The sequence below is a fragment of the Gorilla gorilla genome, chromosome 1, assembly GCF_029281585.2.
Source record: "Gorilla gorilla gorilla isolate KB3781 chromosome 1, NHGRI_mGorGor1-v2.1_pri, whole genome shotgun sequence".
NCBI lineage: Eukaryota > Metazoa > Chordata > Mammalia > Primates > Hominidae > Gorilla > Gorilla gorilla.
Window position 1 is genome coordinate 100,225,945 of NC_073224.2, and position 22,767 is coordinate 100,248,711.

At 51.1% G+C, this 22,767-nt stretch overlaps 3 protein-coding genes across 3 annotated transcripts; 1 reads left to right on the plus strand and 2 right to left on the minus strand.

Annotated features, from left to right (window-relative positions):
* The first annotated feature begins 371 nt into the window (after positions 1-371).
* Positions 372-7,485, plus strand: GPATCH4 (G-patch domain containing 4). Its single transcript, XM_004026978.5, has 8 exons — positions 372-573; positions 2,885-3,021; positions 3,492-3,565; positions 3,667-3,759; positions 3,865-3,951; positions 5,502-5,593; positions 5,849-5,899; positions 6,128-7,485. The coding sequence occupies exons 2-8, from the start codon at positions 2,943-2,945 to the stop codon at positions 6,987-6,989; spliced, it is 1,338 nt and encodes a 445-aa protein (XP_004027027.3). The 5' UTR covers positions 372-573; positions 2,885-2,942; the 3' UTR covers positions 6,990-7,485.
* A 187-nt stretch (positions 7,486-7,672) lies between these two features.
* Positions 7,673-10,238, minus strand: NAXE (NAD(P)HX epimerase). Its single transcript, XM_004026977.5, has 6 exons — positions 9,989-10,238; positions 9,767-9,875; positions 9,501-9,611; positions 9,306-9,419; positions 8,417-8,564; positions 7,673-8,090 (listed from the first exon to the last, which is right to left on the minus strand). The coding sequence occupies exons 1-6, from the start codon at positions 10,168-10,170 to the stop codon at positions 7,888-7,890; spliced, it is 867 nt and encodes a 288-aa protein (XP_004027026.3). The 5' UTR covers positions 10,171-10,238; the 3' UTR covers positions 7,673-7,887.
* Positions 10,239-15,223: 4,985 nt separating this feature from the next.
* TTC24 (tetratricopeptide repeat domain 24) lies at positions 15,224-20,409 on the minus strand. Its single transcript, XM_031001937.3, has 10 exons — positions 19,704-20,409; positions 19,340-19,543; positions 18,604-18,732; positions 18,322-18,434; positions 17,877-17,975; positions 16,800-16,897; positions 16,543-16,649; positions 15,948-16,061; positions 15,729-15,825; positions 15,224-15,305 (listed from the first exon to the last, which is right to left on the minus strand). Exons 1-10 carry the CDS (start codon positions 20,407-20,409, stop codon positions 15,224-15,226), a joined length of 1,749 nt encoding a protein of 582 aa, XP_030857797.2.
* Positions 20,410-22,767: the final 2,358 nt, after the last annotated feature.

A 22,767-nucleotide genomic window follows, 5' to 3' on the forward strand; every position in this document is an offset into this window, starting at 1 on the left:
TGGGCAACAGAGCGAGACCCTGTCTCAGAAAAAAAAAAAAAAAAAGTGGTTGATGAACCTATTGAGATGTCTAGTCTCCAGGCTTTCATAAATAACTGTTCCTGTGAAGGCTGAGTATTCATGAGCATTCAACCCTGAAAAATCAGGACACAGCTATCACCTACTCTGCCTCCACGAATTTCTCAGGCTACTCTCAATGCTTCCCTGGAGTTTTCCTTCCTCGTATTTGCGCCCGGGACTAGCTCAGTGTAGGACACATAGCCGTTCTTGGCATCCTGAGAGGGCCAGTTAGTACTGAAGTCCCTTGGCTGCTCAAGGATTGCAGGGATGAGGCAAGTGGAACAGCTTCGGAACCTCCGAAAATGGGCACGCTCCAGGTCCCAGTTTCTATGGCAACCATACCGGCAAATTGGGCTCCGCAATGGTTTCTCCCGGAAAGACCGTGATTTTGGTTCCCGCGGACGTCTCTATGGTTTCGACAGCCTAGAAGGAACAAAACGGCATTTCCGGGAAGATGGCGGCGCACAAGTCAGGTCCGGCACATGTTTCCGCGGAGCGGACCCCGCAATAACGGTAAGGGGCTCCCTTCCCCCGCACGGTGGTAGTCGGAGCCAGGGCTTATTAGCAAACGTGAGAGGAGCAGAGTATTTTTACCCAAGTGGCACTGGGGTAGGAGGGCTGGAATTTAGCCCTCAAGAGCAAGGAAGCCTAGGGAAAGGGCAGCCGGCTCTTTAGGACTGCTGTAAGACGAGTGAACCTGGGGCCACTTCTGAAAACACAGATTGACTGTAGAGGGGACAGTGCCCAAAGTGTGATCACAGGTTTCAGAAAGACTGGGGCGCACAGCTTCTACCCAATTATCCATTGAAAATCCGGTAAAGCCATTCCTAACTATGCCGTTCAGTTCAACAAATAACGACTGAATGTATTCTTGAGTTCTGGCGCCGCGTTACGTGCTCTGGAGTTGCGGAATAAAGCCGGTCTCTTAACTTCCAGGGCATGTAGTTTTCAATTATTGCGACAAGGGTTAGGCTGTGTGTGGTCTTACAGGAGAAAGCACAAAGAGCTGTAAGAGACTGAAGAGTGTAGTGATGAAGAACATCAGTTTTTGGCCGGGCGCCTTGGCTCACGCCTGTAATCCCAACACTTTCGTAGGTCGAGTCAGGTGGATCACCAGAGGTCAGGAGTTCGAGACCAGCCCCTGGCCAATATGGGGAAACCCTATCTCTACTAAAAATACAAAAATTAGCCGGGCATGGTGGCATGAGCCTTGTAGTCCCAGCTACTCGGGAGGCTGAGACAGGAGAATCGCTTGAAGCTGGGAGGCGGAGGTTGCAGTGAGCCAAGATCGCACCACTGTACTCCAGACTGGGTGACAGAGTGAGACTCCGTATCAAAAAAGAAAAAAAAAAGAAAGAAAGAAAGACAGAGGACCACTTTGGAGTCAGGCGACTTGGGCTCATTCCACCTCCATCATGTAATTCCAGCTCCATCATTTACTAGCCATGTAACCTTAGGCAAGAAACCCAGGCCTTGTTTTCTTCATTTGTAAAATAAGAATAATATCTATCTCACAGGACTATCAAGATTAAATGAGTTAAGCCCACACATAGTGGCTCACGCCTGTAATCCCAGCATTTTGGAAAGCAGAGGTAGGCAGATCGCTTGAGCCCAGGAGTTAGAGACCAGCCTGGGCAACATGGCAAAACCCTGTCTGTACAAAAAAAAAATACAAAAATTAGCCAGGCGTGGTGGCATGTGCCTGTGGTCCTAGCTACTTGGGAGGCTGAGGTGGGAGGATTGCTTGAGCCTGGAAGTTTGAGGCTGCAATGAGCCATGATCGTGCCACTGCACTCCACTCCATCCAGCCTGGGCGACAGAGCAACCCTGTCTCAAAAAAAAAAAAAAAAAAGATTGAGTTAATATGACAGTGTGGCAATATGTGTAATCCACCTGTTATGCATTAAGTGCTCAATAGGAGTGCCCTTCCTAAGTTGGACACTTTCAAAAGGGGAACTCCAGCCAGACTGAAATACTGCAGTGGTGTGGGAGAAGTGTGTAGCCCCCACACCAAGAGGACAGTGTAAATGCTGAAGCATAAGTACAGGATCTGGTCTCTACCGAGTACCATTATCTTATGACTCCGGTTAATAAGCACCTCATTAGCTTTGTGTTTACAAGGTAATATATTTTGGGAGATACTATGTAGTGGTACAGTACAGATTCTGCAGACAAGCTGCCTGGGCTTGAATTCTACATGTTACCTGTGTGACCTTGAAGTCACTTAACCTCTTTAGGCCTTACTTGACTCATTTGTAAAATAGGCTAATATTTCCCTGAATGGGCTGGGAAGATTAAATGAAATAATCTTTGTAAAGTCTTAGCACATCCTGGCATGTGGTGAGCACACCATAAATTTAGGTATCAGAATTGACACCATTCCTCCTTGACTTCTCTATATGCTGGTCTTTCTGTAGCCAGATAGGGAGCTCCCCAAAGACCAGGCCACCTCCTTCCTCTGTCTCTGGCTCAGGAAGGAGAATTCTTTTTTCTTTCTTTTTAATTTTTTATTTTTTCTAGAGGCAGGGTTTCACTATGTTGCCCACACTGGTCTGGAACTCCTGGGCTCAAGTGATTCTTCTACCTTGGCCTTCCAAAGTGCTGGGATTACAAATGTGAACCACTGCGCCTGGCCGCTTTATTCTTTTTATGAGAGAGGGTCTTGCTATACTGCCCAGGCTGGACTCAAGCAATCCCGCCTCAGCCTCCCGTGTAGCTGGGACTACAGGTGTGTGCCACTGCACCCAACTAGCAGAGAATTCTTAACAAGCAGTCAGGATGGAACTGATGGCTGTTTGGGCACTTTCTACTTTCTTCTTAAAAGGATGATATCACCTCTTCTTCTCTGGTGAGAGTCTGAGGATAGAGACTTTTTTCTCACCATGAATGTCACCCCAGAGGTCAAGAGTCGTGGGATGAAGTTTGCTGAGGAGCAGCTGCTAAAGCATGGATGGACTCAAGGTGATCCCCATGGGGCCTCTTCCACATCCCCCGGCTCCCTGCCTACCATCTGCCCAGGGGAAAGGCATCATCCTGGATTACCCCCGATGTAGTCCATTTAATTAAAGGAGGAAAAGCTAGTTTAAAGGGAAATTTGCAGAAGAAAATTTCTAACTTTCCCAGAAAAGGGAAGAAAGGAAGAAATTTGACAGTGGATAATGAAGAAGTGGTGGTTGGGAGGACTAGGGGAGGGAAAAAGAGATATGGGCTCTCTTCCAAAAGAATTTGAAGGAAGAGATAGTTCAGGCTCACACAAAGGCAAGGGACTATATGGAGTGGTACTAGAAAGAAGTGAGCTAGGAGGTCTTCTGAGAGGTAGAGTATACCCCAATGTCAGGTGTGTGGAATGGCAAGAGGCCTGTGTGGGGGGTGCCTTGTGAGGTCTCACAGCAGGCAGGAGAATAAGCCAAATCGCTCACTGTCCTCTGCAGGCAAAGGCCTCGGTCGGAAGGAGAATGGTATCACCCAGGCTCTCAGGGTGACACTGAAGCAAGACACTCATGGGGTAAGACTGGGTGGACTGAGGAAGGTTAGCATGTATGGGAGAGGGGACCCTTGAGGACAGGTGAGGCAGGCACTCAGAGCTCATATTTATTCCCCTGGCAGGTAGGACATGACCCTGCCAAGGAGTTCACAAACCACTGGTGGAATGAGCTCTTCAACAAGACTGCGGCCAACTTGGTAGTGGAAACTGGGCAGGTATGAGCTCTTGATAGATGGGCACATGAAACAGAGGGCCTGGGACCTGTGGCGTAGGCAGTCATGATATGTCACCCATTCACTGGTACTGATAATTCTCTACAGGATGGAGTACAGATAAGGAGCCTTTCTAAGGAGACCACCCGTTATAATCATCCCAAGCCCAACTTGCTGTATCAGAAGTTTGTGAAGGTATTAGAGGCTGTGGGTAACGGAGTCCATCCTTTTTCTCTCCCCTGGTTTCCCTGGGGCCTGAACAGTTGCCTTGTATGCCTTATCAATTCTCAGGACTTTCCTAACATAGTGGGATCCTGTGACCAGCCTTGCTGTTGCTTACTTAGACTGCCCAGACCCTCAGCAGGAATTGAGATCTTCAGGTTCCGTGGATCCTGCCATCTGTTAAGGGAGCAGCAATAGGGCGTGGGAGGTAGGGTACAGTCTCTTAAGTCAGGAGCTGCCAAATTTTGGGGGGGCCAGGGGACATCTAATTCAAAGGACTTAGAAGCCAGAGGAGACCTGAGAGATTATCTGGACCATCCCTGCTTTGCAGATGTGGCTAAAAGGGTGAAAAGTGGTTTGCTGAAGAGCCCACAGCTGGCTAGTAATGGCAAACAGGACTGGAACCCAGGACTTCAGGCCTCCACTTTCTACTGTACCAATAGGAGGAAGCTAACATGTAATGGTCATTATGTGCTAAGGGCTATACATGTTACCTAGCAAATCTTTCCCATTTCTCTACATCTCTGTTACCATCTACTACCCCACTTCGGGCCATCATCATCTCTTGTCTAATTTCTTTCTCCAGCAGCCTCCTAAGAACACCTCTAGTCTCACTCCCCACCCCAACCTTTGTGGAGGATGGACTTCTCCACAAAGCATCCAGTGTTCTCTCTAAAACATAAATGTCATCATGTCACTGGGTCTTGTTTGACCTAGGATGACACAATCCAGATTTATCGGACTGGCTTATATGGCTCTGCATGCCTGTTCCTGCCATCTCCAGCCTCATCTCTTCACTTTTCTCCAGGACCACTACTTTAGCCTAACCATTAGCATAACAGATTCCAATCTGTTTCTTTTCTTTGAAGGTACGACACTCTTCCATCTTCAGGTTATTGCACATGTTGCTCCCTCTGCTTGGGACATTCTTCTCCCTTTCCCCCTTTACCTTCTGAGTTTCTCTTATCCTCCAGAGCTCAGCTTATACATCAGTTACTTTTAGAAGCCATTCTCTGAAGTCTGAGTTGAATACCCTTCCTCTATCACAGGCAACACTTCCATCATAATTGCCTATGTAGATTCCATCTGGGCTGGGCTCATCTCATTCTTATTCCACTCTGAATCCCCAACTCCTTGGCCCATAGTAGACTCTCAATTAATCTGATTAAAGGAAGGTACTGTGAACTGGTACTATGGTCAGGGTGGAGCAGGGCATCTTTACTGTCAGTCACTGGTCCACTGTGAAGACCTGATGAACCAGAGCATTTCCTCTTCTTGTTCTGCTCACCAGCCAGCTGTGGGCCAGAGAGGCCAAAGCTGCTGCACATCCCAGCAGCAGCAGCCCATGTCCTATCCAAGTTCGAGTATGCAGGATGGCACACCTCCCTGTGGCTCCTCAAGGAGCAATGGTGGGGGCTGGCAAACCACTGCCTGGAGCTATAAATTCTTAGGGGGCTTCCACAAGGGAATAGGGATGGTGATGGTGTTGAGAAGGCCTTATCTACCCCCATGACCCCTCCTAGATGGCTACATTGACTTCAGGTGGAGAGAAGCCAAACAAAGACTTGGAGAGCTGCAGTGATGACGACAACCAGGGGCCCAAGTCCCCAAAGATGTGAGACTTCATTTTAGCTCTTGGGGAATGTGGGAAGAGATGTCCTCAGATGGCAAGAGAAAGGGCTAAATCTAATGCTTGACTGGGGGCTTCTTGGGGGTGGGTGGAACTGTGTTGTACTAATCTTTGTATTCCTAGTACCTCAAAAAGTGCCGGGTCCTGAACAAGAACTCAGTGTTGAAGGAATGTTTTAGAAGGAGGAGAGGTCCAGCCTTTCCATCAGGTCTGTTTGTAACTGCTGATCTCCCCTAACAGTCTGACTGATGAGATGCTGCTCCAAGCCTGTGAGGGGCGAACAGCACACAAGTAAGTAGTGGTCAGCTCCTTGAGCTCCCTTTTCTCCCCACCTTTGATCATGGCCTGTGCCACCTCTTGGTTGTTTTTACCCCAGGGAAATGATTCCTATTACCTACCCATCTATTGCCTGAAGATAGGCAGCTCTCCACTCCCCTCCACCAACTTTCCCTGCAGGCTTAAGGACTAGGCCCATTTCCCCCGATACCCTCGCTCTGACTTGGACCCTGTCTGTTTCAGGGCTGCCCGTCTTGGGATCACAATGAAGGCCAAGCTTGCTCGCCTAGAGGCCCAGGAGCAGGCCTTCCTGGCTCGTCTCAAAGGCCAGGACCCTGGGGCCTCTCAACCGCAGTCAGAGAGCAAGCCCCCCAAAAAAAAGAAAAAGAAAAGGAGGCAGAAAGAGGAGGAAGAAGCTACAGCATCTGAAAGGAATGATGCAGATGAGAAGCACCCAGAACATGCTGAGCAGAACATCAGAAAAAGCAAGAAGAAAAGGCGACATCAAGAAGGAAAGGTCTCAGATGAAAGAGAGGGTACAACTAAAGGGAATGAGAAGGAGGACGCTGCAGGAACAAGTGGGCTTGGGGAATTGAATAGCAGAGAGCAAACCAATCAGTCCCTCAGGAAAGGGAAGAAAAAGAAGAGGTGGCACCATGAAGAGGAGAAGATGGGGGTCTTGGAGGAAGGAGGAAAAGGCAAGGAGGCTGCAGGCAGTGTCAGGACAGAGGAGGTAGAGAGCAGGGCATATGCTGACCCATGCAGCCGAAGAAAGAAGAGGCAGCAACAGGAGGAGGAGGACTTGAACCTAGAAGATGGAGGTGAGGAAACTGTTTTAGGTGGTGGAACCAGGGAAGCAGAGAGCAGAGCATGCAGTGATGGAAGAAGCAGGAAAAGCAAGAAGAAAAGACAGCAGCATCAAGAGGAGGAGGACATCTTGGATGTAAGGGATGAGAAGGATGGCGGGGCTAGGGAAGCAGAGAGCAGAGCACACACTGGCTCAAGCAGCAGAGGTAAGAGGAAGAGGCAGCAGCATCCCAAGAAGGAAAGAGCTGGAGTCGGCACTGTCCAGAAAGCCAAAGAGAAACAGAAGAAGAGAGACTAAAGGTCTGGTAAAGGTAGGGCTTGATTGATTTTCAGGAGTTGAAGCCTCAAAGACCAGGGTTGATGCAGGTCTGCAGGTCTTCTGCACCCCCCTCAATGAGGAGTCCCTCCCAGAAAGGAAACTGATCTCTGGGACGTCAGCTGCTGAGAGGAGCAAGCGGTAGTACCATCCCTTAGTTGAGGGAGTCAGCACAGTCCCTTCTGCAGCTTCTAACCCAGGACCATGAACTCAGGTGCCTAGATAAACCAGGCAGCTAAAGGACAAGGAATGCTGGGGGCTGTGGGAACAGGAATGCAGATACCCTTTGAAGGAGCATTCCTGCTAAAAGAAGCTGAAAATGTAGACCTATGTGAAGTGCTCTGATTTCTAAATATTGTGAAGGTTAAGAAAAACATAAATTTAGGTCTATGGGCTAGATTTAGCCCACAGTTGCCAGTTTCTAGCGCTACCAAATGAATGAATAAACATGAGCTTGCGCTCCTAGCCTAGAGATTAATCCTGACTGGCATCTCTGTTCCCAGCCTGGGAAGGTCCTGAATACAAATTAGAAGATATTCCTTGGAGGCCTTTGAAGAAATTCCTTCGGTTAACCTCTTTGTAGTCTTGCTACACTGTTAAGTAGAAGTAGCTCCCTGTCTGTGTCCCAAATGAATAAGAATTGTGTAAAGGACAGCACAACTCACTTGGTATCTAACAGTCCATTTTCATTGTTTCCAAATACCGTAGCAACCTCTTGCCCTTCGTGTTACCCCTAGAGAGTTGGCACCCAATCCCCAGGGTTGCTCTCTGACTTCCACCATTCACTGACTTTTATTGCCAGAGGAGCTCCCAGGAATCCACAGTTCTGGAAGAGAGGGGCTCTAAGACTTTATTGGGAAGAATACCCACCCACCTTCCCTCACTGCAGACGATAGACACACTCGGTGTCAGGGTAGGGTGGCAGGTTCAGCTGGTACTTCTTTTCCAGAGCAGGTGGCACAAAACGACCCCCCAGGTAATGGTAGCGACCGGTAAACTGGGTTGCAGATTTTTTGGGGGCTGTGAGGGAGATGAGCAAGTCTGGCTGGATCCCTCCAGCGTTTCCCTTCTCCACGTCCCATCCTGAAAAGAGGGTGGTGTTCAAGAAGAGGCCAGATGTCTCATCCCCTTCTACACCTTAGTTTACCCTAGTCCCAGAGGAGTGGGAAGTCCCCTCAGTTCCCACCTGAGGAACTCTCGTCCAACGAGCTCCACGTACCCTTGGGCCGTGGTCTCTTCATGGGGCCAACATGTAAAGGGGACTTCTGAACACTGTTCCCCAGCCCTGATGGGGGTCCAGAAGGCTGTGTTCTGCCCCTCTAGACTAAAATTATTTTAGACCTGGTGTGGGCAAGAGTCAGGAGGGTAGGGCCCCAATCTCCCCCACCCCACCTTCTGGATCCCAGCACCTGAGGGAATGTCGATGCTGGCAATGGGCACAGTGAGTCCCTTCAGGACACTCAGGATGCTGTGGAACGGTTCCCGAACATCGCCCTTGAAGCTGAAGCCAAAGATGGCATCCACCACCAGCTCATACAGTTCATCAATCGTCATGGGCTGTGGTGGAGCAGGAAAAGGATGTCAGAGCCAGCAGCTGCACAAACAGCCTTAACTGGAGAGGGCTGTCCTCTGCACCTGCAGACCATTCTCAGAGGCACAAGTATTGTGTCTCATTCAGAGGGCAGCCTGAGGCCTAGAGAAAGTGTGAGTTGGTCACTGATTCAGGCCAAACTGAGACCAGACAGTTTTTGTTCTCGGTGCCTGCCTGCCTGCCTGCCCGCCACTGGGGAGGCTACAGGCTGAGATAGCCTGAGACGAGTCAGGAGAGCCGGATTCTGGTTTCAGCTCTGCCATGATACAATTTAGTGACTTTAAGCAAACCACTTCTCTGCACCTCAGTATCTTCATCTGTAAAATGGGTTAAGGAAAAAAATTACCCAATTTCCCTTCCCTTAATCCATGCATCTGCAGGAAGGGTTTCAGATAGGGCAGCCACTCCAGCCCCTGAGGGGTAGATCATGTGTTTACTGCATGCTAGGGCAAGAGGATCTGACTGAAGAGTGGAAGGAGGGACCAGGGAGATGAAAGGGCAAGGAAGCTTTAGAGAAGGTGGTGTGTGGGACTCATGGAGCACACTTTATGAAGGAGGAGAAGGCTCTTGCACACTTATTCGAATACCATCCTTTAGGCACCTTCCGTACCAGGCACTAAAATGAGCTCAGCCTGGAAACACGAAGGAAGAGCAGAGCACAGGCAGTGGTTACTGTAGGATGGAGGTATTCAACTGGAGCCACCTACCTCTGCAGGCATTTCCCCAAGGAAAGGGATGTCCATTTTCTGACACTGGGTCACCAATGCAGTGAAGAGGGGCTTGTTAGGCCTTTTGGGGTAATAGATGGTTGGCTCGTAGCCCTAGGAAGAAAGTGGTAATTCAACCCCAGATCCCAGAGCCCTCACGCCCTCCTCCCCCACAGCCCCTCCCCACATACTCACAAAGAGTTTGAGGTGTCGAGCACAGACCAGACCATCTCCTCCATTATTCCCCGGGCCACAGATGACCAGGACAGTAGGGGGGCTCCTGGACATGGACGTCGGGGGATATGCCTGAAGGCAGAGTCAAGGGTGGTTCGGCGGGGTTTCAGGCGGTAATAGACCATATTGGCCCAGCTGTCTCTCCCACCCCTTTGTGCCTAGGCCAGGGGGCTGGGACAGTGACTCCTCCCTGGCTGCTCCCAAAGGTCGAGAGTTGTGCCACTGACCTTGGCGATGGCTGTAGCACAGCTCAGCCCGGCCAGTTCCATAAGTTGGTCCACGCTGAACTGGTATTCGTTAAATAGCTCCTGGTCCACGGCCTGGGCCTCCTCCTGGCTGAGGAAAACCCGCGGCCTGAGTCCCGCCCCTCGTGGTCTCTGTCGCGCAGGTGGCCCGGCCGTCCCAGGCCCCGCCCCGGGGCAGAGCAGGCACCCGAGACCCGCGCCTACCTCAGGTACTTCACCGCCGTGCTCGCCATGACCTCTGAGTCCCAGCGGCCACCCGAGTTCAGCCGCTGCGGTCCCCACCAGGTGGGTCCCGAGCGACAGGCGACGGTCTGGCTTTTGATCCGCAGCAGGCGCGAGCTCGCAACCAGCAGCCCGAAGCCCAGCAGCGCCCGCAGCCCGGACATCCAGCTCGCAGAGCGCGCGCCCCCGGCCCGTCCCGGCCCTACCCCGGCGCATGTGCGGCGCTCGCCCCGCCCCCGAAGAGGCCGGGCCAGCACGCGCGGATTCCGGAAGCCGCTGGGGGCTGGAGGCTTGGGGTTCTAGCGAGGCTTGGGGTTCTAGCAACCCTTGGGCTGGGGAGCCGTTCCCACCCGGTCCAGCTTCCCTTCCACTTGGGATTCCAGCTCTCCTCAGGAGCGTTTACAGATCGCCACACATTTCCAGATACGCCGAAATGCCTTGCTCCCAACGGCCCTTTGATAATAAGTGCTGATTTTGTAACTCTTTCAGAAAGGTGTATGGATGGCATAGCAGTTAGCCTTGATTCCTGCCCCACTGCTTAGTGGCTGAGTGAATGTGGGAACTGCTGGTGTCAGTTTTTCGCCTATACAACAGGGAAACGAGTACATACTTCCATAGGTGCTAATGCCTGCAAACCGTCGCAGAGGGCGTGGTATAGAAATTAAGCTACTGTTCTTATTTACACCACCAAGCCTATGTAACTTAGGCCCCCTCTACACTACATTAGTTTCCCCTACCTCTGTTTTACCAGGGTATCATGCTGTACTTCCCGAGTCATGCTTAACCCCTTTACTGAGATAATAGCTATGGAAATATAAAATTATCCTTAAATAGTTTGGGTAAGCTATGGTTTAAAACGTAATTGAAACCATAGGCTCCAGGTCACGATGATGTTTCACCAGAAGTCTTGAGAGGAGGAGTAGAGTTTATGCTAGTGGTTTTGAGAATGCAAACACACTCTCTTGCGTGGTTAGGGGAAAAGGTTGGAGAGTAACAAACCAGTTACCATCAAGGCACTAAGATAAAGATAATTGTCCAGACTGCTATGGATTCAATGTTTGTGTTCCCTTCCCTTCCTCCCTCACAAATTCATATGTTGAAGCCCTAACCCCCAGTGTAATGGTATTCGGAGACAGGGTGGTTGGGATTAGCATTAGTTGGGATATAAGGGGTAGTCCCTGATCTGGTAGAATTAGTGCCCTTATAAGACTTTCTTCCTCTCCCTGCCCCTCCTCTCTGTCACCATACTGGAACCCTAATCTGACTTCCAGTCCCCATAACTGTCAGGAAATTAATTTGTTGCTTGAGCATCCAATCTATGATATTTTATTATGATAGCCCAAGCTAAGACACAGGTAAAGGGAAGGTTTTTTTTGTTTTTTAGACAGGGTCTCGCTCTGTCACTCAGGCTGCAGTGCAGCCGCCTGATCATGGCTCACTGCAGCCTGGACCTCTGGGATCAAGTGATCCTCCAGCCTCAGCCTCCCCAGTAACTGGGACTACAGGCACGTGCCACCACACCCGACTAATTTTCATATTTTTTGTAGAAACGAGGTCTTGGCAGGGCACAGTGGCTCACGCCTGTAATCCCAGCAGTTTGGGAGGCCAAGGTGAGTGGATCATTTGAGGTCAGGCGTTCGAGACCAGCCTGGCCAACATGGTGAAACACCACCTCTACTAAAAATACAAAAATTAGGGCTGGATGCACTGGCTCACACCTGTAATCCCAACACTTTGGGAGGCCAAGGCAGGTGGATCACCTGATGTCAGGAGTTCGAGACCAGCCTGGCCGACATGGTGAAACCCCATCTCTACTAAAAATACAAAAAAAATTAGCAGGGCGTGGTGGCGAGCGCCTGTAACCCCAGCTACTCAGGAGGCTGAGGCAGGAGAATCGCTTGAATCTGGGAAGAGGAGGTTGCAGTGTGCTGAGATCATGCCACTGCACTCCAGTCTGGGCGACAGAGCCAGACTCCATCCCAAAAAAAAAAAAGAAAAGAAAAGAAAAAGAAAAACAGTAAGTATAAGAAGAGTGCTCTAACCTCCCCTTTTCTTCCTGAAAGCAGGAAACAAAACTCCCATGTGAACAATGAATGCCTTCCTCCAGGAGGAAAGAAACATTCTTACCTCCAGAGACAGGGAGTCGAAGCTGAGAGAATTCTGTACAAACAGACCTTGTTAAAATATCTCTTATCTTCCTTTAGCCTCCCCATATATTTTATTTTTATTATTTTTTTGGAGATAGAGTCTCACTCGGTCACCCAGGCTGCAGTGCAGTGGCATGATCTCGGCTCACTGCAACCTCTGACTCCTGGGTTCGAGCGATTCTCCTGCCTCAGCTTCCCTAGTAGCTGGGACTACAGGCACACACCACCACACCTGGCTAATTTTTGTAGTTTTTGTAGAGATGGGGTCTCACCATGTTGCCCAGGTTGGTCTCAAACTCCTGGGCTCAACTGATCCACCCACCTTGGCCTCCCAAAGTGCTGGGATTACAGGTGTGAGCCCCTGCGACTGGCCTCCCCATATATTTTAGCTGCTTTTCCACAATTGGCTCTTTGTTCGACCTAGTACAAAACATTTAGGTTTTCCTTCTTTGGGTCTTCATTGCTTTATGAGGGCTCCTGTGTCACATAAAATTTATATTAAGTAAATCTGTATGCTTTTCTCTTGTTAATCTGTTTTATGTCAATTTAATTCTCTGTCCCAGCCAGAGACCCTAAGAGAGTGGAGGTAAAGTTTTGCCTTCCCTACTTTCTCTTATCTGACATGATCAGGAGTGGATTATTTTATTTCAACTTTAAAAAATACATTAATTTTCCATCTGTCAAAGTGTGGCCAGGGTCTTTTCTTTGAGGATGGAGCCTGTGATTGGATTCCTCATCTTCTTTCTTATATAAACCTCACCAGTTATGTATCACCTGCAATTTCCAGTTTGCTTCCTTAAAGTGAAACAGTTAATGGCATGTTTGAAGCAATCTTGAGTGCAGAATTTATATTTTTATTATTATTCCCCCAATTTGTAATAATCTTGTTGCTCACATCTAATTCCATAGCAGCTTTTATCTTTTCTTTTGAGGCAGAGTCTCACTCTGTTGCCTAGGCTGGAGTGCAGTGGCATGATCTTGGCTCACTGCAACCTCCACCTTCCAGGTTCAAGTGAATTATCCTGCCTCAGGCTCCCGAGTAGCTGAGATTACAGGCATGCACCACCATGCCCCACTGATTTTTTGTATTTTTAGTACAGACAGGGTTTCGCCATGTTGGCCAGGCTGGTCTCAAACTCCTGGCCTCAAGTGATCCATCCACCTTGGCCTCCCAAAGTGCTGGGATTACAGGCATAAGCTACTGTGCCCAGCCCACGGTAGCTTTTTAAAGTCACTCACAGAGGCCAGCCGCAGTGGCTCACGCCTGTAACCCTAACACTTTGGAAGACCGAGGCAGGCGGATCACCTGAGGCCAGGAGTTTGAGACCAGCCTGGCCAACATGGCGAAACTCTATCTCTACTGAAAATAACAAAAATTAGCCGGGCTTGGTGGCATGCACCTGTAATCCCAGCTACTCAGGAGGCTGAGGTAGGAGAACCACTTGAACCTGGAAGGTGGAGGTTGCAGTGAGCTGAGATCACGCCATTGCACTCCAGCCTGGGAGACAGAGCGAGACTCCCTCTCAATAAATAAATAAACAAACAAACAAATAAAAAAATAAAGTGACTCACAGGCTGGGCGCAGTGACTCACATCTGTAATCCTAACACTTTGGGACACCAAGGCGGGAAGATGGCTTGAGCCCAGGAGTTTGAGACCAGTCTGGGCAACATAGTGAGACCCTGTCTCTCTCTCTATATATATTTTTTAATTAGCCTGGCATGGTGGTGCACCTGTACTCCTAGTGGGAGGCTGAGGTGGGAAGATCACTTGAGCCCAGGGTGTTGAGGCTGCAGTAAGATGTGATCGTGCCACTGCACTCCAGCCTGAGCAACAGAGCAAGACCCTGTCTCAATAAATAAATAAACTCACTTTTTCCTCCATCACTGGAAGATAAAGCATAAGAATAATAAAGAAAAAGTAACTTACCTTAGTCGAGTCTTCTAAGGATCCAACTTAGTTTTTATAGAAACAGTGCTGATTTTCCCACTCTCAGTTCATCAATTTACTTTTTTTTTAAAGATAAATTTTCTTTTACATTGACATGGGGTCTCACTATGTTGCCCAGGGTGGTCTCAAACTCCTGGGTTCAAGCAATCCTCCCACCTTGGCCTCGCAAAGTGCTCGGATTACAAGGGTGAGCCATCTCACCTGGCCTGTTCATCAATGTGTATAGTATTTAATTACATTATGAATTACAATAACACATACAATGGGCATAAACACACTTGATATTAAATCACAATGGACTCTGGGTAAGCAAGGGCTTAGCTGGGGAAGTGGAACTGCACAGCATTCTAGAAAGTGCTCACTGCCTGGGTTTGATTCCCAGCTTCTCTACATACTAGTTATGTGACCTGGGAATTCAGATTACTGAAGCTTTGTGCCTTATTTTCCTCATTTGTGAAAGGGGATAATAGCACCTCATATATTTGTTGTGAGGATTAGAGGAGAATACACTTGTGAAGCACCTAGAATAGGGCGGGGCATGAGCTAAGCACCTAGAATAGGGTGGGGCATGAGCTAAGTGCTTGGGAAATGTTACATCACATCACTGTTCCTGTGGCTGCTGGCAGGAGCTGTCCTGCAGGCTACAGGCCACAGCCTAGGCCTGCGCCCAGCATCCCCTGTGTTTCACAGAGAAGTAGGGTGCATCGGTTGGGTAAGATGCCTCTTCTGTAGTATTATATCCTCATTTCTCATGTGCAAAAATGGACGTCTGGAGACAGTCAGTGACTCCAAAGCTACTTGACCACGAAGTCAGTTTTTAGAACTGCCAGGCCCCTAGCAATCATAAGATTTGGATCCAGAAAGACAGGGAATTTGCCATCCATTTTCCTTTTTTCTTTTACCTACTGAGTCCAAAAATCCCAAGGAGGAACAAACAGAACCTCTCAAGGCCGAGCCTGCAAAGCCCTTGGCCAGTCTCCTCAGGAGCCCACTGGCTGCACTGTGTTCCACATCCCTGCAGGGCTGAGCAACTGGGAAGAGGCTTGGTCCCCAGGACCCCCTAGTGTGTGCGTGTTGGACAGGTGCTTCAGGGATGAGGGCTGAGGCTGGCAGGGGGAGGTCACACAATAGTGCAGATGCCCGACTCCGTGGGTCTCCTCTGGCGGCTCCTGCTGAGGCTTTCCCTGGGCCACCTGGATGACCTGAAAGAGGCAGGGAGGGGCTTGCCAGTGGGGGTGACTGGGGAGACAGTAGGAGGCAGCCTGCCTTGGCCTCAGCTTCCCTCTGCCCTATTTGGCCCTTACCTCTGCTGGTGGGCTCCAGAGAAGGAGGGAGTTGGCTTAAGCTTCATATCCCCCCATCCTGCAGCACCCTGTCTTTCACTGAGGCCTACCATCAGGCCATTTAGGAAGCAGGGCATACCCCGGGCTTCCAGAGCCGGGTGAGGGTTGTTCACATTGCTAAAGGGCAAAGACAAAGTGGGGCTCGGGGCCCTATATCCCAAGCATGAGATCCCAGCTTCCCCCAACTTCAACAGCAGTCGTGTTTCATTAAAATCATCCCAAGCCACATATTCTACTTTTTTTGCTATTCTCCAGGCCTCCTTCTTTCCCCCAAGGACCCACCTATTGGCTTGAGGGCCATTGGGTACCAAGATGCTAGGGTACTCCGCTCTGGGAGGGCCTGGGCCTACAAATGGAAGATGGGCCCTGGGTCCTGGACCTAGATGGAGAAGGAGAGACACATTCATCACTTGCCTCTCTGCACCAAGAACTATCATGGTGGAAAAAAGCTCTGAGAGAAGAACCACGAGTTGGGGCGGTGTCAGGGGATGCACTGCTCACTATAGATGGAGGCTTTGCCGAGGACTGTCCCTCTGCAGGGCGTGTGCTTGGTAAACATGGGGCAACTAGAAGCTAGATGGTGGGAATGATTCACTGTGCCTGGAAGGAAACACACTGAAAAGGAGACATCGGTAAATTCAGGTCAGCTCAACAAGTAGCAAAGAACTCTGCTCCCTGAGTTGCAAGTCTTTGTGGGAGACGCTACTGAGTAGTGAGCTGGGGTTTACCACCAGCACCCAGCGCTGTGTTGGGCACAGAGTAGGCTTTCAACAAAACCCTGGGGTCCAAGATGCAAAGTTCTAGAAGTTAGGAAAGCCATGAGAGCAGGAAGGAAGAGGGAGTTCTGGAAGGATTCAGGGAAAATGGTCCAGGGCCTTGGGAGACAAGCAGAAATCATGGGAGGGCTGTTGGGGACTTGTGAACTGGGACAGCCAGGGTCAGGGGTGGCGCGAGGTTGTGCCAGGCCTCAAAGAAATGACAACAGGAAGGCGGGATGGTGGGATGGGCATAAGAAGCGGAGGCAGGCGGGTGGGGGTGGGAGTGCCATATTTGCAGTAAGGAGAGGCACCGCCCGGAATACTCTACATCAACTCACGCTCTGGTCTTCCCGGCCCAGCCCTCACGGGAACGTTTGCCGACCTCTCCTCTTTTTTCTTCTGGTGGCCCTCCTCAAACTCTTCATCTTCCCACCCACTGGAAGATCTGTAGGGGCAAGGAACCAGGGCACAGCTTGGCAGAGCGACACCAGTCCCCTCCTCCCTGGGGGTACACATGGGGTCCTACCCCACTGCGACAGCCCCCAACACCCTGCAGAGGGCGCATGCATCTCTGCTGCACCATTCCCACCCTCACCTGTGCTGGGCACCTGCTGTGCTGCTTCCTGCCTTTGCTGGGGTCCCCTCCGCCTGGCTGGCCCCACCTGGAGCCTGGAGTCTTCCCGGAGCCGAAGTCTGGGAATGAAGTGGAGTAAAGGGAATAGGTCTGAGAAAAACGGCCATCCCAGCTACGTGTGTGCTCCCTCCAGAGACTTACGTGATAGAGACAATTCGGGCTCTGCCGCTTGTCTCGGGGAATACAATTCTGGGGTGAGGCTCTTTGTTCTATTAAGGTCCCTGCTAGTAACTCTCAAGCTTGAATTCAGATTTAGGGACTAGCAGACCTGGCCAGCGCCTGATGACCACCCCATCCCTTCTGGGGCCTGATACTGTAAAGTCACAGAAAATAGGTGGCAGACATTGGCTGGGACCCAGGTATTCTGACCCCTCAATCCAATCCTCTGCCTGTACCAGGCTAATTTAATTTTGCTTGCAGATTTAAAATATGGTGTCTTTAAATATGGTCTTTAACATGCAAGGGCATAAAACCTATTAAATATATAAATATTAAAGTATCATTTCAATTCCTGGAGCGGAAAGAGGTTTTCTGGGGTTGTCTGAAAATGTGAAGGAGGAGGCGGTTGGAGAGCCAACGAATCGTACAGAGAGACCCGGAGGTGGAAACAGGTTAAAGCAGAGACTTGGAAGGAGGAACACGGTGGAGACCCACAGAGAAATGACCTCCAGAGACTTAAAGACGGGAGAGAGGGACTTCCTTGGAGCACATCTCCATCCTGTGGCCATTTAGGGAACTGCAGTCAAGGACTTGAAACTTTCTACCTCCTTGCACACACGGCCTACCGATTCTTTTAAATTTATTTCTTTATTTTTAATCACCTACATATCAGCCCTTGTGTTGGAGACGTGCCACAGTCCCCCACCCACCTCCCACCCTTGGAAAGTGATATATCTCATGCGCAGGCTCAAGGCAGATGAACACAGATGAGCGGCCAAGCGCGCAGCATCCCAGGGAACAGCGGCTCTGCTTACCACCAACCCCTTCTCTGGGTAACCTCTCTCCACCCCCATCTCCTTGTCTCAGGTGTCATCTCACCAGGGTGTGAGTCTGGCCCAGCCCCACCCGGGCCAAGCGCGTCCTCACGGTGTCTGCCAGCTTGGCCACCAGCCGTTCTCGCACAGAATCTGGCTCCTTCTGGGAAGAGGGTGGATAATAGGGTAATGGGGAATGCCTGGACTTTATGGTCCTCTGGGGGTTGGGGAAGAAGGAAACAGGAAAGGGAGGAGGGAGGGGGGCTTTGTTTCCCCTCTCTTCTTCCCCATCCCCATGCCTTTCCCAGGGTCCTGCCACCACCTGCCCAGAATTGTGGACAGCGATGAACTCTTCCTCACGATAGTATCCCAAGACCTAGCACACAGTGTGTCCAGTGCATGTTTGCTGATTGAGTGAGTGATGGGGAGAAGACAAGGAGCGAAGGCAGGAATGTCAGCCAGAAGAGGGATAGCAGGGGAGAGGCGGATTCCGGTGTGCGGGGTCTCACCTGACACTGGGCCAGTGCTTCCTTATAGTACTTCAAGGCCTGGTCATACTGCCCCAGCCTGGCTGCAGCAGCCCCCAGACCCTCACAGGCCTGCCACCGTCCCTTCATGTCCCCTGAGAGAAAGAGAGCCTGGAAGGTCCTTTCATGACTTCCTACGCCACTGATCCGCCCCCTCAGAGGCACTCCCTGTCCTCTCAGTTCCCCCCATCTGCCTCCCCACCAGCCCCTAGGACCCTCAGCCTCCCCACTGTCCCAGTTACATCCCAACCCTCTCACGCTTACCAGAGTCCCGGGCAGCCTGCAGGGCATGCAGGTAGTTGTCTCTGGCAGCCTTGTGGTCCCCCAGCTGGCTCAATGCAAAGGCCAGGCTGCCAAAGCTCCGGCCCTGCTCCCACCGCTGCCCCACAGAGCCTGAGGACAGAGCCCACCTCATCCTCAGAGGGGACTCTGGCTGCTGGGACATCAGGACCCCACCCTCCAGCAACCAAGACAGACCTCCCAGGAGGCCTGGTGCCCAGCCCCAGCACACTCCAGATGCATCCGAGAGGCCTGAACCCTCCACACCCAGCCTGGCCCCATCCTGAGTTCTGGTGTGAGTGTCTCCACCTGGCTAGTTTGAGTCAGGCAACAACCCTGTGATGCAGGCAAGGCAGGTGTTAATGGCCCCGTTTTTAAGAATGTGGAAACTGAAGCTCGGAGAGTGAAAGTGGTTCCTCAATGTCACACAAACAGTCAGCAGAGAGGCTGGACTCCGCTTCAGGCCTCCTCTCCCAGCCAGTACCCTTCCCCCTGCCCACTGCTGCCTTCCCAACCCTGAGGCCTCGACCTCTGGGCCCACAACCCTCTGTCCTGTCTGGCTGTCCCATCTCCTGCACTTCCAGCTCTCCCCCACTGGTTCTGGACTTTCAGGCTCCATAAGTGGTCCCAAAGGGCCATCCACCCTTAAGCCTTGGGCCCCTTTTGGAACCCCTTCTTAGTGTCTTAGTCCCAGTCCCATTCCCCAGCCCCAGGCACCCACCGTGTAGGTCAGCAGCCTTCTGGTGAAACTCCCGAGCTTCCTGATAGTTGCCGAGGGCATTGTGGGCCATCCCGAGGTTTCTTAGCACTGTGGCCTGCTCTCCTGGCACCCAGCACAGGGGCAGGGCCTGCAGGAAGGCCTCCACGGCCAGCGGGAACAGCTGGAGCTGGGAGTAGCCCAGGCCTAGATCGTTATAGAGGTGCCCTAGAGGGAATAGCCAGGGTCACTGGTAGCCGGACCAGATATAAATGAGGCTGGTACAGCCCCTATCGACTCCTCCAGGGTTCCCCAAACCCAGCCCTCTGAGTATCACCAGGCTCTGTGTCTCCCCAGATCCCATGCCTTCCCTGCCCGAAGGTCTCACCCAGCAGTCGCCTCTCAGTGCTCCTCTCGGCAAGCCTCCGGCTTTTCTCCAGCACCTGCACAACTTCCCCCACCCGATGCCGCCCACTCTTCAGCATACATCCTGCCGCAGCCCCCAATGCCAGGGCTGCGGCCCGCAGCTGTCTCTCTTGGGCATAGGCCTGGCTTGCTTCCTGCAGGCAGTGGGCTGCTAGCTCAGGCTGTCCCAGAGCCTGGTAACAGGCTCCCATTTTTGCCCAGGCTTCTCCCTGGTCACCCTGTGGCTGGTAGTGGCCCAGGGCCCTGTGGTACCAGGCCAAAGCTTGAGGCAGCTCTCCGAGGGCATGGTAGGCCAAAGCCACATTGAAACATTGGTCGCCGTGTCGCCTGCCCTGTGCCTTCTCTTCAGGGTGGGCTCGCAGGAGTAGCTCAAGGCCTCTGGCTGGGTCCCCAGTCTCCACATAGGCAGCCCCCAGGTTGAAGGCGCAGGCCTGGAGCACAGGGGTATCCCTGGTTTGTGGGGCCTTGGAGGCCAGAAGGAAGGCCCTCTGGAAGTTGTTCAAGGCTTCATGGTTCCGGCCAGCCTGAAGGGCCCCATGGCCAGCCCTGGTGAGGGCTTGGATGCTGGCTTCTTGCCGCAGCCACTTTCTTTTCTTCTTTTTCTTATTGGAGCTTGAGGGCTCAGGTTCTGGCCTCTGGGGCACATCCTCAGGGTTGGGGGAAGACATAGGGCTGACAAAGGGGAACAGAGGGCTCAGTATGTCAGCCTTGGCTCCGTCTAGAACAGGACCCCCTTAGGGCAATTCAGCTCTACCCCTGCCCTAGCATGACCCTCAGGGTTTCAAGGATTGCTGTCTGATCTCTCACTTTGTTTCTTCTGTCCCATTGGGCACCATATCCACTCTCACTCTAACGTCCTGACTAATTCTTAGTCCTCCTTCAAGACTCAAGTCAAGTAACAGCTTACTTCAGAATGCACCTTCTTCTCAACCAACTGGGTACTCCTGTGGTCCCATAGCACTTGATGCCTATGTCTTTTATAGCATTTATCACACTGGGTCAGAGTTGATGACTTTATTGTCTTCCCCCCACTACTAGATTTGGAGCAACTTGCAGGGTCTGGCACACAGTAGATTCTCAATAAATGTTTGTGAAAGGAGATGAAAAAGTTCTGGAGATGGATAGTGGTGTTAATTGCACAATAATGTGAGTGTACTTAATGCCACTGAACTGCATATTTTAAAATGGTTAAAATGGTAAATTGTATGTTATGTATATGTTACCACCATACGAGTGTTTTTGGATTGAACAAATAGGCCAGGTGTGATGGCTCACACCTGTAATCCCAGCATTTTGGGAGGCTGAGGTGGGCGGATCACGAGGTCAAGAGATAGAGACCAGCCTGGCCAACATGGCAAAACCCCATCTCTACTAAAAATACAAAAATTAGCCGGGCGTGGTGGCGCACACCTGTAATCCCAGCTACTCGGGAGGCTGAGGCAGGAGAATTGCTTGAACCCGGGAGGTGGAGGTTGCAGTGAGCTGAGATCGCACCATTGCACTCCAGCCTGGGTGACAGAGAGAGACTCTGTCTCAAAAAAAAACTGCAAATAAATAGATGAAGGAACCGCATATGCAGGGCCTCTCCTCCATAACCTCCTTCACACTGTGCCTCCACAGACACCCCCCCACTCATCATCTAGGTACTCCTGCTATCTAATCTCAAGATGTAGTTCAGGTCAGTTCAACAAGCACTCATTGAGCCCCTGCTATGTGCTAGGAGCCACACTAGGCACTGGGGACCCTAGGGTGAGGAGGCTCCTGAATTGGCAAGGAGCAAACCTCCAGGAGAGAAGGATTCTCTGAAAAGGAGTGTGGTGCGGGACGGAACATGCATTTACTGCCCCTTCCCTAGCTCAAGGGGAAGCTCTCTCTCCATTTCTTCCGCTTTCTGTCTGCTGGCTGGTTCTAGGCCCCCAGCCTCCTGCTCTGGTCTCCAGAGCCCTCTTAAACCTGAATACAAGCATCTCAGCAGCTTGTATATCCTGTTTGTATCTTTCCCCTTGAAGGGCAAAAGCTTTTTATGAACTCTCCTCCCAGGAGATGGGAAAAAGAGTGGAAAAGACCCAGGCCCTGGGCTCTTGACCCCTCCCATTTTATTCTTTTTTTCCCCTTTTTTAGGAGGGGCAGGCAGAGGAAAAGCAGTCTCTTTTAAAAGAAATTCCCCCTGCTTCTAAGAACACCCAGAAATCCTGCCTTTTCAAGGCCTTCCACTCCAGGGCATTCCTGACCACCCCCATCCAGTGTGGGGATCCCCACTGCAGGACACCTTACCTCCTTGGGTCTTCTCCGCAGCTGGCTCTCTGGAATGGCCCCTCTGGCTTGGGTTACCTCCCAAGCTGTTAGCTCAAAGCCCTAGAGGTTACTAGACAACCAGGTACCACCCTCCAGTCCTAGGGAATTATTTGAGTGACAGCTCTGAAGCCGTATCTTAGTGCTAAACCTCGATAGTGCTGCAGACACACCCCCTCAAGTCCCTCACTTCAAGAAATGAATCAAGGCATCAGAGGGGCGCTTACTAGTTACACCCTCAGAAATCATCTACTTCATCCCCTCATGTCACAGAGGAAGGGACCAAGCCTCAGACAGCAGATGTGACTTAACTAAGGTCACAGAGCAGTCACGTAGCTGGGGTTAGACTCTAGGTTTTTTTTGAGATGGAGTCTCACTCTATCACCCAGGCTGGAGTGCAGTGGCACCATCTCGGCTCACTGCAACCGCTGCCTCCCGGGCTCAAGTGATCAAGTGATTCTCCTGCCTCAGCCTCCTGAGGAGCTGGGATTACAGGTGCACGCCACCATGACCAGCTCATTTTTGTATTTTTAGTAGAGATGGGGTTTCACCATGTTGGCCAAGCTGGTCTCGAACTCCTGACCTCAAGTGATCTGGCTGCCTTGGCCTCCCAAAGTGCTAGGATTACAGGTGTGAGCCACTGCACCCGGTCTTTTTTTTTTTTTTTTTTTTTTTTTTTGAGACGGAATCTTGCTGTGTTGCCTAGGCTGGAGTGCAGTTGTGCGATCTCGGCT